The 16,442-nt window shown below is 36.3% G+C and overlaps 1 protein-coding gene and 1 long non-coding RNA gene across 3 annotated transcripts in view; one reads left to right on the forward strand and one right to left on the reverse strand.

The window, feature by feature from the left end:
* The window catches only part of LOC107838361 (uncharacterized), a 70,192-nt gene extending 57,487 nt beyond the window's left edge, over positions 1-12,705 (forward strand). For both annotated transcript variants that reach the window (XR_001664420.1, XR_001664422.1), the window contains exon 4: positions 12,051-12,705. This is a non-coding gene — a long non-coding RNA (uncharacterized LOC107838361). The remainder of the gene's footprint in view (positions 1-12,050) is intronic.
* Positions 1-16,442, reverse strand: part of astn2 (astrotactin 2) — a 286,714-nt gene that overhangs the window by 171,860 nt on the left and 98,412 nt on the right. Inside the window, exon 4 of the mRNA XM_007569613.2 lies at positions 15,509-15,661. Coding sequence (XP_007569675.1) covers positions 15,509-15,661 — 153 coding nt within the window. The remainder of the gene's footprint in view (positions 1-15,508; positions 15,662-16,442) is intronic.

A 16,442-nucleotide genomic window follows, 5' to 3' on the forward strand; every position in this document is an offset into this window, starting at 1 on the left:
TTAAGTGATGTGCAATGGCTTATGAAAAATCCCCTGCATCATAAAGATTTTGGGTATGATTAAAAGTTTTATTAAGTCTGAGTAGAAAGTCTGTCCTGGAAGCCAGAGTCAGTCTCTTGGTCTGGTGCACTTCTACTGGATGAGAGTTGAGTAGGATTCAAGTGCTCCACTACGGCTGTTTGGGAAAGTGGAGCTCAGTCAATGTGGTGTAAAATTGGTTCTGAATTTATGCATCGTGTTAGAACATGCTCACAGAGTTGGTGGGAGCAGAAAACGAGGGAAGAGGAGCAAACTCGGGGCTGGCTTCACAGGGTCAGCAGACTGGATGTTCACAAAGCTGAAATAAGTGTTAAATTTTATATTTTATACAGAACAAATTTAATTTATTTAAAACTATTTCACACACACACACAAAAAAGAAAAGCACCTACAAGGATGATATTTACTTTCCCAGCAATAGCTGGATGCCCAATAATTTGCTGTATTTTATTTATTTATTTAGTTTTTTCTTGGTGGTTAGATTTCATTAAAAATATCCCTTTTAGAAATGTCTCAGCATCCTTGAGCTAGGAAGTAAAATATCTAATTTAGATTTGCTTGAACCTTTGACTGTGTGCATATTAATGCTGAATAAAATTTAAAATACCTCAAAACATCAAAGAAATGTTGGTTTTAAATATTTCAAGCCATTCAAGACCCATATGGATTTTTAGATTAAATCATCTGCTTAATAGACATTGGTTTTTGATTTAAAAATAATTGAAAAAGTAATACAGTATGCATTTTGACTTCAAATGGACAAAACCTGATTCTTTATAAAAACAACAAACGAAAAAAGAAGTGCATTGAAATGAACACATTGATTTAATCTCATATGGACCTGATTTTTGTTTGTATTTTACAAGTTTAAAAGGCAACACGGGAAGTAAGCCAAGTCTTCACAGTTTTTATAGACAACAAAAGAAAGAAGAAAAGCTTCTTAGAGATATACTGCTGTGATCGCACCTCATCAGCGAGTGTTTGCTCTCGTCAACCAATCCACTCGGGAAGGAGTTCAGCGGTGGTGTAAAACGGGGCTTTATCATGAAAAGTAGCAATTGTAACAGCTGAAACAGGCTACACTGCATTTCATACCTTGGCATTTTACCCACTGGCAGGATGTGGCACTGACATTTACAAATTTACAATAACTGTCTACCAAATATGGCCATTTAAAAAAAAAAAAAAAATAGCCTACATGTTTAGGAGCCAATTAGACGCTGCTTGGGCACACATACAATTAAATGTGCTCGTTTCACTCCATTGATGTCTTAATTGCGTCTTAATGTTCTTTCCTCATTATGTATTTTGTGACGTGCATCCATTTCTCCTGCAGCAAAACACCAACACAGCAGAATGCCGCAACTCCTTTACTTCAAGACTTCAAGTCTTTACAGTGTTGTAGTTAGAGAGGCATCTTGAATTTAACAGTCACCACAGCTCCACAGGTTTTGATTTGTAATGTTATAACAACGATAAGCAATGGTCTATCTTGCTGCACAACTATTTTTATTTTATTGTTTTATAGCAACCAGCTTGAACACGTTCCATGACGAAATCAACAACAAATGTTCCTGTCAAGGATGGAAAGCTTGAATGTTTAAAATTAAATTTCATGTTTTGGCATAGATCTGGTCTTATTTGTTATTATTCTATGGATTTTTCCCACACATTAAAAAGAAATACACTTTAGCACATCTTCTGAATGGTGATTTTATTACAATGTCAAAAAGTGAAAAAGGTTTAAATTGGCTTACAATAATAATAATAATAATAATAATAATAATAAATCACATCAAACAGTTTTAATTTATAATTTAGTCCATAGTCTTAATGTATATCATTAAAATATTTTTTTTGGTTGATTTGTTTTGATTTCTCCCATTAGGTCAAACGAGGAAGCGTTATAGTTGAGATGTGGCTTTGAAATACATCCAGAGCTGTGTCCCCGTTTAACTAAAATGTGAAGAAGCTTACAAAGCCGTAACGCAATCATACAGACTTTGACAAATTACCTTAATATGTAGTCATCTTAGCTAGTATTAACTTCTGATTTTGAAGAAAGTAACAGTTTTAATTAAAAAAAAACAAAACAAAAAAAACAATAACTTTGTCTTATCCTCACATTTAGGATAAACTATTTAATCTAACTAATCTAAAACAAGATTAGTTAGACAAAACAATGTGTGCTTGCGTACATTTATAATACACATGACAGAAAGATCCTGGTACCTAGGTAGTGTGCAGCTTTGATAAATAAACACACACAGGAACCCATTTAAACCAAGGTACAAATCACTACCCTACCCAGCCATCCTTTCACTTCCTATCTGCATTTCATCCCCTTATTACAATATTTTTCTTAACCAACTTCTTTAGTTACTTTGATTTAAAATAATATTTTTTTTCCTACAAAAAAAAGGCAAACAGCTGTGCCACTAAGGCTAAACAGGAGCATGTGTACACAAGATAATCCCATTAAAAAGACACATTCTTTCTTTAAGTTTCCCAGAGATAACATAATTTCAAAAATCTTTCAAAGTCATTTTGTCTGCCGTTATCTACTGTGCTGGTATTTGTTTTGTCGGAAGCTCCATAAAACACCTATTTTAACTAAAAACTTGAATGCCAGTGTCTTCTTGTCTCACAGTACAATAAAGTAATTTTTTTATGGTGTGGCCTCTCTTTTTATTGGACAAACAATTTGTTTAATATTTACTTTTTTATCATATTATTTTAAGGTTTTTGTATTTGCTTTTCATTATTACAGTTTTATAAACTACCAGCGAACATGCAGTGTCTGCAGATTTGACAGGAGCTGTTCATTTCAATGATCAAAGTGAGTAAACACACTTAAAGCAGTCTTTCATGTGTCTTTCTTTAATAATGAGCTGTTTGCAGCGCATTAAGCAGTTTGAACGTGGCAAATGTTTAAAGTGCAAGAAAGTGCCTGGAGCTAAACTGCAATTATCTGTCATATCAATTTAATAAGTATTATGCATAGATTGTATTCACGTGTATGTAGTGTTTTTGTAAACTAAGCCACAGTAGCTTAATAGTAACTAATCCATTTATCATTCAGCTGCCATCTTGCCTGATCAAGCAGCAGTGCAGATGCCTCTTGAATCGGATTGTGAGTTGCCAGGTTGCAGAGACAGATGGGTTGAAATTACAACAACAACAAAAAAAAGAAAAGTGTTGATTATGTGAGCAGATTTCATTTAAAAGTGAATCCTGCACAGTAGCATGTTGGGAAAAACACACAAAACTTTAGGACATGGGAGTAGCACATATTGAAAAGTTTGTAGGTCATGTAAAAAAGGAACAGAAAGGAATAAATAATAATATGACTGGGCATCTGCTGGCTTATTCTCCACATGCGGACGGGGGCCATACGGACCTTTCAAGTGAATGACCCAGTTGGTCATCATTTACATAACCATGGTTACCTGCCTGCCTAACTGGTCTATCACCATTAAAGAACTAGCTGGAAAGTAAAGCAGCAGACACCGAGTCTAGCAGTGAGACCAGCACAGAACACACACATGCACAGTTGATGAAAGAACCGAAAGTCCACAGGAGATAAAAGGATGTTGTCCTTTGTAACGTTCCCTGTAGTGAGAATAATTAGCTAGATGATGAGCTAAGGAAAAGCAAAGGGGTGAGGTGATGAGTTCAGTCTGCATTGTAAAAGCTAATAATCTTCTGCGTAGGAAGATGGTTAAACACATTGTGGTAGTACAATGACATACTGTAGTCCGTCTCTCACTCACTCGCTACTTCTAGTTCATATAATTAACCTTATCCATTTAAAGTGTTGCCTATTTATTACAGCTTTGTGACAAGCCTTTAGGTCTAAGCTCGTGCCTTATTTGTATGAGTTAACAAGTCTTTCTACTCAGCTTTAATCTGATTATTCTGATGACACGTGTATATGCATGCATGTACACATTTATGGCTGCATGTATACATGCAGACCAGAAAATTTGCACATCCAAACCTTACAATTGCAATTTTATTTAATTTTTTACAATGACTGTGTATAAAGGTTCAGCAGCTTAAAATAAATAAATCATTTCTGAACTTAGCTTTCCTCAGATTCATTCAAGTATCCATGCCTAAACTGAAGACTTTAGGATGTACAAATCAAATCAACAGCGCCATTTCTGAGATGTTCAAGCTGAACTGTATGCATTTGCAATTCTTTAGCAGACATGACTCCAGTTTCAGGGTAATAGCTCTATGTGGTGATGGCTTATTGAATAAACTTTGGGGTGGTGTGATCAAAATGGGCTAAGACATGGAATTATCCCTCACATATTGCATCAGCAGAGTCCACAGATAATATTGATTCAGTTTTGGGTCAGCTGGCGCAGTGGAATAAGTATACCTCCCCTAAGTAGGAAAAGGAGATGTAGAGATTCAGGGGAAGCCACAAATTACAACAAGGAAAGAATTGTGTCTCCAGGGAAAGCCATTTGAAATAATAGCAAAAACATAAACTTAATCATTTGTGTGTAACCTAAGGGTGAAGTGCAGTTTCTGCTTTGACCGTCTATGATTTATGACCATGTCATGAAGTCTCTTGTTTGCAGGTTTTATACTTTTTATTACTGGAACTAAAATCTTTAAACGCTAAAGCAGAAGAAGCTAGCAGAGAGATAGGGCTTCTGGAGATTCACACGTTTTACTATGAGTTACAGACTGTACATTTTAATTAATTGCCGACAGTTTGTAAAAATGGCACCAAAGTGTCATGACATTACATTTAAACTGAACAGTATTAAGTGTAAGTAGATTAAATGAGCATGTGTTCTGCTAGTTGGGAAGACTTGGTATATCTAGCCGATTATGTTTATATGTTGCACACAACGTTTTTTTTCTGCTTCATCAACACAGTTACAGGGTCTTGCACAAGTGTTCCTTGTGAATTGAACTTTGCCTAACTTCACAGTACAACCACCAAATGCACTGTGTTTTCTTGCTCACTCCAGATTATTTCAGTCTGATCCCTACATGATTTGTTGCTAAGATTCGTTTTAGCTGTGGCAAGTGAGGTCTGCTGTGTATATGATGTTGTTGGGTTTTTGTGACCTCTCATGAATCAGCAATGGGCTCTTGGAGTACTCTCGACAGGCTGGCAGGCCACTCCTGAAAATGCTTGTCACTGTTCCACATTTTCTCTATTAATGAATATTTGGCTCTTAATGTGGTTCATTCAGATCCCAGAGCCTAAGGAATGGCTTTGTAACCCTTTCCAGACTGCTAATGTCAGAATAAAGGAAACTCAAAATAAATGCATGTCCCACTTCTCACATATTTTTTGTGAGAAAACGTCAAACATTTCATTTTGTGTTGGTCTATAGCAAATCGCTAAAAATACATTAAAGTCTGCGGTTGTAATGTGACACAATGTAAAAAGGTGCTTTGGTGTTTTTCTTCTTTTTTTTTTTGGTATGGCACATAACACCAAAGGGAATGGAAAAGATCACCCTATTCAGAAACAGACAACCAGATAAAAGCTTGGGTCATAGCTTAAAATAGGTGGTATAATTTGTGTATGCCAGCTGACTTTTGCTATGCCTTCACTTTACTGAGCAGGACACATTGGCTTAATTTACAAAGGAAACAAAACGGATGGAAATTGTAATTTCTTGTGCATAAGAGGCAGTATGAAGGAGTGCCTGAAAAGTCAAAGACTTATTTTTACTGGCAAAATTAAAATGATTTTAGAGATTTCAGTACTTGTATAACTGTTGACAGCTGCACATGTCTTGCTGGGATCAAGGTTAATGTAAAGAGCTGCCTAAATTCCTTGTAGGTTTGATGTGAACCAGTCAGATTGACATGAGTAATAGAGCTTTGAAATTGCAAACAGGCACAAAAACAGCCTTCTGGAGTCAGAACCACGTAGCATGGAGTGCCTGAGGCACTCCATGCTACATCAACCAAAGAGATTCAGAACTGCAAATCATAAAATCAGAGACAAAAAGGTAAACTCGAGTAGTTTTTTTTATTTTTTTATTTTTTATTTTTTTTGCAGGTCAGTCTGTCTCCTTTTAAAAAGCAATCAAGTTTATTTGTACTGCATATTTCAGCAGCAATCATGCAATCACCAACTGTGAAACCAGTAGCAGAAATTACACTGTCAAGTGCCATCATGGAACTCACCAAGACATTAAATATGGTCCATCTCAATGTGTTAATGTTTATGTAAAATAGTAAATGACCTGTACTTGTTAAGAGCTACATCAAGTCCACAGCAACCCAAAGTGCATCACACTACAATCAGTCATTCACACATTCACACACTGATGGTGTCAAGCTACTGGATGGTAGCCACAGCCGCTCTGGGGAGGCTGCCATGCACCGGCGCCACCAGGCACTCTGACCACCAACAGCAGGCAAGGCGGGTGAAGTTTCTTGCTCAAGGACCCGACAGCAGAGAGCAACACGACAAAGCAGGCAGAGCAGGAACCGACAATCCATCAATTGAGGGATGAACTCCTACCACCGTTGCCAACATCAACCTTTTCTCATGGGTCAAAACCACCTCTAACCAAGTGAGTTTTTAGCCTTGATCAAAGGGAACTCAGCGTTTCAGTTTTTTTTTTTTTTTTCAGTTTTCAGGAAGCTTGTTCCAGATTTGTGGTGCACAGAAGCTGAATTCTGCTTCTCCATGTTCGGTTCTGGTTCTGGGGATGCAGGATAGGTTAAACCCAGAAGACCTGAGTGGTCTGGAGGATTCATACAGGCAGACAATACTCTGGTGTGGCTTTTCTTGCCTCTGCTTCTTTCACTCATTAATCCCCTCTATCCCAGTCTACTTCCGCTCTGTTTCTTTATGTTAGAAGAAAAAAAAAATCAATTCCGTTTTACCCTAGAGTTGGACTTTAAGCATTCAGCAAACGAAAGCACGCACACAAACAAACGTCCACACACAATTCCATTTCATACAAAATGAAACCTTGGCATGATGAATATTATTATAGAGCGCGTTGCAGTATAAGTGCTGTTGACACATTTTACAACTAAAATTTATGAGCAGCTACCAGTTTAAAGGGAGAGAAAGGATTCGAAAAGGTGGGAGGTTTAACAAGCCACCACTTGCCTCATGTACTTCAGTGGGCTGAGTATTTGTTGGGTGCACTCATTTCAATGTCTTTTTTATTGCATCTCACTAGAATCAAGAGTCTATCTGGCTATTTGGAGCTAATAAGCAAATAGAAAAGTGTGTGAAACCCACTCAGGAATTTTAGCTAGGTGTTTGCTGAAAAGGCATGCCAGGTTATCATTTTAGATGCAAGAAGTTTTTACCCCCCTTGACAGTGAGCTTGTGCAGAAAAAAACTAATATATGCACTGTTAGTTGTAAACTTTAAAAAAAGGAATGAAAAAAAATGCATGAATATACATTGGCTAGCCTTTAAAACTCAGCTGAATATAAAATGTACATATACAAATGTGTTGCATTAGTATAATTACAATAAATGGTTTGAGCTAACTTCTTTCTGTGTGTAAATTGTGCAGATAAATACATGATTTAGACTGTTGGGACATAAAAACTGAAAATGCCACTAATTTTGACAGGATGACTATCCTGACTTGCTGGCCTTTTAGACCGTATGTGGATCCTCTATTAAACATTGACATTAGTAAATTTGGTCATTTGTACAGTAACAAATTACCAAATGTTTTCTCTTTTAGACATTTTCATGTGCACATGAAATGTTATTGTTGCAATGAACGGATAGAATTTGGCTTAAATTTTAAACATGTCCACCCTTTGTGAGTCTTAGATTGTTACATTAATAAAATTTAAAAAAAATGAACGGAAATCTTTTGATACAAGATTGTGACATCCTAATACTATAGATATAGTAGCATTAAGGCTGTGTGGCTTTGGATGGATAATAGAATTTGAAGTATCCACCACCATTAATTTTCAGTGAAGTACTTTAACCAAAGATCAAAATGTCTCAAACCACGAACTCATTGATTTCAAAAGCTTCAGAAGCTCTTTTGATCATAGAGAACAGAATTAGATCAATAGTATGACCTGGTATACATCCGGCTGTGTTGCACGTAGTGACTCATTTAAACTGTGTGCAGTCACCCCATCCACACATGCACAACAGGTCAGTTCAATTTCATCGTAATGACCTTTGTTAAGCAAAGGAGCACTTCAGCGGCTCCTTTCAAAGCTCCTCTCAGTCAGGATAGAGAGCCATGACTAGTGCACCGTTGTAAATCTTCCCAGCCTTCTGCAAATACACCAATAAATATTGTTCCATAACTGTTCATTAGTTGTGTAAAAACTGCACAGCTCTCCAGTGAATTTCAACCACATGGCTTTTGAACACAATTTTGAGCAAGAACATTTCCTTATACACAAAGGTAATGAGTGTTTCTTTAAGGAACAGTTGTAAATCTTGTGAACAGAGTGCAAATGGACAATGTCTTTCCCTCCTTCACACTTTCCATCTTCCTCTCTCTCTCCAACTCAAATCACAAAACTACAATTGGTTTTAAATTTGTTATTACAAAGTCAATAAGTGATAAAGACCACAGAATTTCAAATCAGTTGTCAATAAGTATAACGTTTACATACGTTCAGAGTTTAATTTCATGCTTCATGAACTGCTCTGCTGAAGAAAAAAAAAAAAAAAAGGGAGAGAAACACACAACTGTACACAGACACACCAGCTCCAAATCATCTCTGCTGGTTCCAAAATGTAATATAGCTGGATGCTACGCACATTTGCACATATAAAGAAGAGCTTTGGTGACCATATGCAGGGAAAGTAGAGATGGGCAGCTTGGATAAAAATAGACAACTTGTTGAAGTCATCAGATGAATGCTGGTTAAACATCAATCCCTGCCGTTGCCGCCCTTTTTGGCGTTATCTGTGCAGAGCACACCACCAGAAAAGCATTAAGATTCATCAAGACTGACAATGTTCAAACATGTTTCAACATACAATAGATCAGATTTTTTTTACAGTAATCTACAAGCATACTCCAGTGGGGTGAGCATGATTCAATTCTACTCAGAAGCTCCAAAAGGCAAGACACCAAACTCCAGCACTGCTGCTGACACACTTATGGGTGTGTGAATGAGAGGAAAAAAAGAACTGCATAGTAGATCAAAGTGTTTGAGCTGAAAATTTGAAAATATGTAGTCATACTATTTGTGCAACAAAAGCTACAGAAGATATGCGTGTGACACAGAGAATAACCATAGCACACAGAAAAATTAGCTTGATGGGATTATAGCACCTGCCATAATCAAATGCTCCGCTGGCAGCTCTCCAATATGCTAAGTCATAAATTAAAATCAGGACTTAGAGTTGAACTGTATGTTTTTAATTAAGTTACTCAACATAAATACAACTTCTTCCCCTGAAGTTAATTCAATGTGTATTTTATGCAAGGGATGTTGCAATCGGTTTACACATATCAGTTAAAAAAAAAACACATTTTTGGGTAATCATAATTATGAAGTAGCTGACTGTAATCAATACCAGATCTCTGTTTTCACTCTACATGGCTTCATGCCAGCTGCACCTAATACAGTTTCTGCAAAGCTTGAGTGTTGGACTGTTATCAACTAGTCTATGGTTTGAAACTACTTTCAACAGAAAATTAAAGCAGTTAACAGTAAGGGTATTTCTTGAGGGAAAGCTCAAAAGTGAAAATTTAAGTTTATGCAGCACAAGTTCTTAGTCAAGTTTGGGTTAACTTCAATTGAGAGAGCTACAGCAACAGTTATTGCAAAAAAGTTAACTGGATTCATCACGCTGAATGACTGAACAATTGTTGTGATGGAGAATATAGAACATATCACTTTTTGAAGTGTCTTAATCAAGGATATGTCTCCCTTTCTCCCCCTTAAACACAACACTGTTTGTGTTGGATAAAAAGAAAAATAATAAAATAAAATAAAAAAAGTTTGTCATTGCTTGTGGGGAATGTTATCTTTTGCAAATGCGTTTGGCTTCACTACAGATATTTTCTGTTTGAAGATTTGCCTAATGTCACTGCTTAGCCTCACAGAACATAAAACAAACTCAATAAGTGCTGTGCTTCATACCCAGCAGCTTCTTGGATCTCATACTACAGAACCAATACTGTAAGCAAGCAATAGAAGATACATTAAACAGATGAAGAATCAACAAAGAGTGCTTCCACGTTGTTTCACCAGAATACACCCAGTGTCAAACCAGTGGCTGAACAAGGAGAATTCCTCTAATGCAGCATCTTCACAAAAACTATGGCTAAGAACAGCAAGATAATAGGTCGTACAGAGTCCATCAAACATCTTTAGAACTATTGACAGAGGTGGGACTAAGTCATTGTTTTGCACGGCACAAGAAAGTCTCAATTCTGTCCAATCAAGTCTTGAGTGAAGTCCTGTGTAAAGACATATCAGTTCCAAGAAAAGTACAAAGTCAAGACTTGGAAAGTTTGGAGTCAAATCAAATAGGTTCCAAATAAATGAGGAATCATGTAAATATATATATTTTTTTCATTTTCTATATTAAACACCATAATTATGATTTTTGATTGCTCCCTGATCAAGGAGCTCTACTCTCCTGCCTTACTACAGTTTCCAAAAAAATTAGGGGGAAAAAAAAAAAAAAAAACTGTTCCAGCTTGGCAGTGCATCATATGTATGGCGTGTTGTGAAGAGACGCCTGAGGGCTGCAGACCAACAAGTGTAATCACTGCGTTTGGTCTGCACCAAAGACTGAAGACGACTGAAAGCGAAACCGAGCTCTGCAACAAAAATCCTCTTGCTGTCTCTCATTCCCCCTTCCGCACCCGCAAGCACATAAGACACCAAAAGCTAATACTTTCATGCGTCACTTCAAAACATTAATTAAGGAGAAATCCCAGATATTAACCATAAGGTTATCGTTGTTGAAATAAGACAAAGTACTTGTTGCAAAACATCAAACACCAGCACTTCACCACGCTAGCACGCTGAAAGACATGAACAGTGGAGATTAGAATGCACAGAAGCGTATGCAAATAAGGTAGGACAAACCTACTATTCACACTGACATAAATATTACTTCAGTGTGTTTACTCACGGGTTTCTAGGATACCTTCTAGATGTGGGAATTTTAGATTGCGGTTGTAAAGACAACATAAAACTAGCAAATATGATTAGCTGAATAAATACTTGATTTGATGTTGCTGAATCTGACAGTAACTGTAGAACCTTTAAAGTATACAATTAAAACAATATCTCTCCTTGAAAATAGTACAAACTAAACCAAACGGGAAAGAAATGCCTCATTGAGCCGTTTAGTTTGTTCACCGGCTTTTCTAAGCTAAAACCTTTCTGCAACCCGTGCTTTATTAAATGACAGGCAATACTGCAGACGTAGAACACAAAGAAATGTACCAACTGGAAAAAATAAAAATATTCAGCTAACCATTACTGAACATAAGTTGGATGACATAAATTGCAACTTTACTGCTAAATGTAATTTTGGTCATCACAATTTCAATGAAATCCTAATAAAATTTCTATGATTATGAAGATATATATTGTTATTGTCATCAACGTTATTATTCTTATTAATAGTAGTTGCAGTAGTAGTAGTAGTAAATTACATATTTTCCAAAAAACGGAAATGCAAGCTGGTGAACTGTGGATTTTACAACTGCATAATAATAATATTTATGCATGAGTCAACATTTCAAGAGTCCAGGTATATGATGCAGCTAAAACTAGGACAATATGCTGAACAGGGAATAAGGAATTTTGCTACAGTGCATATCTCTATAAGTAGGTGTGGGGACCCAATGAACAGATGCAGTGTTTTGCCAGAACAGCTTTGCCAGGTTGCATCTTACTGAAAACTCACTAATAGTTTTTGTGATAAATATGACAATAATTTTGACAATTAATTTGTCAAAATTATTTATCACTGAACAAATATCTTTGCAACTTTTATTAGTACGATAAAAACGTTTTGCTCTTTTTGGTGTTCTGCGTAGATTTGTGGACAATGATGGGCACAGACAGCACTCGCATTCAGTGATTGGCCATTAGCTTGGATTTATTTTTTCTTCACCCCTAGAAAGAAACTTTTTGGGAAAATTGCTGTGTGGTGCTGGATGTCGACACCCCATGCATCATATTCCATCAGTAAGTACCGTTTTCCCTCCCACACAGACGCTGAAGACAATAAGGTTTCCTCTTGTGCAGACAAGCCAGCTGCTACTGTTGTCAATATTGGTCTGTTAGCTCCAAGAGTGCATCGTCACACACCATCAGCATGTTACCAAATAAAAGCTGTGCAGATTGTGGTATTGTTCAGTAAAAATTGTGAAACTGTGTGCTTGTTTATTTATTTATTTTTTTCTGAGTAGGTCAGAACGGCAAAGATTTTAGGAACAACAAATAGTTAAAAAAAATATATATACCTCAAGAAATCATGACTCTTTTAGATGCAAAAGTTGCTCACAAAAAAGTGAACCCATTTTTTTTTAGCAACACTTTTGTGCTACCATGCTGTGGGAGGAGGAGCCACAGCAGGAATTCCTGTGAGCGTTCTTCCTCTTTGCCACAAGCGACGCTGGTGAGGACAAACATGTGAATGTCTTGATCTCGTTGGCTGACTAAAACACTGTATCTTTGAAGAAACCTTAAATCCAAAGTAAAAGACTTCACCAGGCAGATATTCAAAAAAAAACAACTGAAAGAGACTGAGGCCTGTTTGCTCATTAATTCTTGATGTTGCATAACACAAAGTTATGTTAATGAGAAAATAATGTGAATCTGTGAAAGTAACTTCAATTATCCAGTCCACATACCTTTTACAGCTTCTTGTAAAACACATCAATGATGTATTAGATTGTGCAGTACATATCTAAGTTACATCAAAGGTTGTTTTTTTTGGGGGGGGTTTTCCAGCAAACCGGTGACAGCATCTACTGGGTGCTAGTACATGCTTAGACACTGATAAAAAGGTAATATGAGCATACAACTTCTCTGTTTTTTCCACTCTGTGGGTTAACGATGGTTTACACATTTTAAAAGCAGGTCTATGAACTGCATAGAGCTGCTTTGCAAGTTGCATTAACAACCGAAATGAAACATATCTTTGGTCCCTTTGTCCCGAAATAAAGTCGAGTTACTTCATTTCTGTGAACATTGTTTATCCTTTTGTGCAGAACTGATCTTTGGAGTCTGACCAGTTAAATTGCCTTTAACCCCAGTCCAACTAAGTGTTTATGATTTTTGTTGTAGGGTGGGTCAACTTTCAGGAACCGTTGTACGGTTTTAAATTATGAACTCACAAAGAACGTATTTCACCACTGACCTCGAAAAGCACGTCTCAGTCATGCCCTTCACAGTTTTGAGGCTGTGGGAATTAATCGCCTTGTCTCTTTTGCTCAGTAATTTGACACATGATACACTTAAGTAATGCCCAATCAAATTCCCAATGGCAATTAATAACAACACAAATTGAAATGATTTATATTATAATGTAATTGCTCTGAATCGCCGTGTGATTGGGGAAAATGTGTAAGACTTGTGCAATATGGAAAGAAAAGAAATTGTCGGTGTTATTCTTTTATTGTGCACTTAAAGTAAAAGAATGGTTATCCTGTCAAGGGCGGGTAAACTCAGCAAGGTTAATGTCTCATTATAATACAAATTTCATCTGTGGTCATAATGGCATGACCAACGACACAGACTGTATTTTTACAGCATATGTGACTGAAAATATCGTTGCAGGTAATGAGCTGTATTCAGTGCTAATGTTCCTGATCAGATCTTAAAACTGAAATGAGATGTCAGGTTTTTTTTCATAAATTATAAAGGTTTTGTAGCCATGCATATTTAAAAGTACCATGCAGAGCAACCATTATATAGCATTTCTAACATTTGTATAACATTTCAGACAGTGAATACAAAATGCAGTTTACAAATTAGGGTCTTTTTTACTATAGAAAGTCAAATAATTCCGGCCCTGTATGAAAAAGGTTATTGACCCAGTTGATTTTTGTTGTCTTTTTTTCTAGTCTATATTTGGTTGTGCTAGTGCCTTTTCCCCATTTTTTGACAGGAAAGAGGGGAAGACATGCGGCAAAGGTACCGAGGTACAAGACAAAGGCTGGACAAAAACTGCATTAATGGGAGACATTCTAGGTAAAAATCAAAGTGGTAAAAAAATAAAATAAAAACACAAATTGTAGTCTTTGGGTAAAACATGTTTGATGATTTGAAACATCTATATGTGGGGAGAAAAAAGGGAAAAGATGAGAATGTCACACAGGGAAATATTTTTTCCAACAACTTCGGTCCAAGCATCAAACATGTGGAAGTCAGCACTTCTGCAGTAAATAAAACGTGGTATCTGTCCATAGAATCAAGTTAATATTTGCACATATTGTCTACAATATTATTCAAGGAGAGCTTTCTCAGTACCAAGTGGGACTCTGAAAGTTACCTGACCTTGACATTTACTGAGATAACATAATGCATTTTAGCTTAACATTCTAGAAGCATTTTCATTTTGAATACATTTATTTTAAAAAAGAAGTACTGTAACTAGGTGGTGCATTAATAATAACTGAATTAGTGCATATGTATATTTTGGGGTTGGTACATTGATCCAACATGAAAATACCAGACTGATTAGAATAATCACTCTTCCCAATTACTTATAATTATTTAAATAATATTGTCTTAATAATATTTGAAAGTATCTTACTTTTTATATGGTGTCTACATGTTTTTTTTTCTCCAAACACAACCCAACACCTGCATGCTTTCTTAAGAGGCTGAGAACATCTACAAATAACTATGCACAGTTCTGTTTTGTGTTGAAAGTTGCAGTACGCAACTTCCATAAACAATTTTTATTATTATTATTATTATTATTATTATTTTCACATATTTGTTAAAACTGTCACTATGTTTTGACTGTATAAGATGAGAGAGAATCTGTGGGAAGACAAAAAAACAGAGCTATGCTCCCTTCTCTCTGTGGTAGAAGGGAATAAAATACAGAATAAAAATCAACAAATAATTGTAGTTTAATTCTAATGCACAATTATTCTGGTTTTCAATTAGTTTTAAACGCATTAAAGTCAAACATATAAACTTACTCAACATAGATTCTCCAATGTCTATATTTTTATGCCAAGACAAAGCCTTAATGATTTTTTGAACAACTAATTATTTCCCAAAACACAAGATTTATGCAAGGCATGAAAAATCTTTCTCCACATTGGAATGTACGAGTCTCTTCAATAAAACATTTTAACTACAGTAAGCAGTAATAATTGCATTTTTGAATATATTATTAATTTCTTTTAAAGTCTTGTTTTAATGTAGTAACACTTCAGCAGTTCTCACAAAATCAGGCTAGTAGTATTGGACTGGTGACAAGCAGACTGCCCATAATTAAGAGTTGTTTTCTTTTTTGTTTTTGTTTTTTTACCTCTGGTGCGGCTGGAGAGCCTCCGCCGGCCTGTTGATGAGCTGTGCACGGTATGCTGGTAATGGGACATGTTGGTTGGTGTGTTGGGAACACGAAAGTTGTCCTGGAACCTCTGCATCAAATCCTCTATGGAGTCAGTGTTTGCTTCGATAGCTATAAAAAGAAGATGGTTGTCATGTCAAAACTGTAAGGTAGTTTTTTTGTTGTTGTTTTTTTTTTCCAAACACTTTATAAAGAGCGACTCTCTCTCAAGATGATTTGAAAATCCATACAAAGATACAAGCAGCGTTTTTTCCAAAAGTGCTTGTTTCTATCTCTTTCTTTTTTTTTTTTTTTTTAGGAGGGTTAAGAGATTAGACCATGAAATGCACTGAAACCCACACGGCTGTCTCATTTAGACAGTAAGGAAAAAAAAAAACAGTGTTGTTTTCTTTCTTCTATTTTTTTTTCCAGCTTTTAAATGATACCATCAATTCAATATTGCCTCATCTCTACAGGGATCCTGCCAGCGCTTCCCTTGATTGTTCAGTCTCACTTCTCCTGATGAATGACTCCAAAACAACAAGCTGGAGGGAAAGAGGAGGGGCTGGGAGAGGGTTTTGGTTTGCCTTGTTCAATAAAGGATAACACAAAAGGAAATAAGGGAGATTCTACACATTTTAGTACATTTGTGGTAGTAAAAAAAAGTTAAGCGTACCTTTAGACTGTTGTCCCTTCTTTGTGTTTGACACACTCATGCACATGCACATAAGCACGGATCACATTTGAAAGCAGTGTGCATCAGAAGTGGGAAATTTAACAACTAGATGAAAAACATCCTTAAACTTCCTCCAGCGAAGCCATCTCTGAACGATGGGGCCATTCATCACCCAAAACACCAGTAGCCCCAACCTATCATCATCATCTTTTGATCTGTCAGTCTCGCTCAGAGGTG

This window comes from Poecilia formosa, unplaced genomic scaffold (assembly GCF_000485575.1).
Source record: "Poecilia formosa unplaced genomic scaffold, Poecilia_formosa-5.1.2 Scaffold6, whole genome shotgun sequence".
Classification (NCBI taxonomy): domain Eukaryota; kingdom Metazoa; phylum Chordata; class Actinopteri; order Cyprinodontiformes; family Poeciliidae; genus Poecilia; species Poecilia formosa.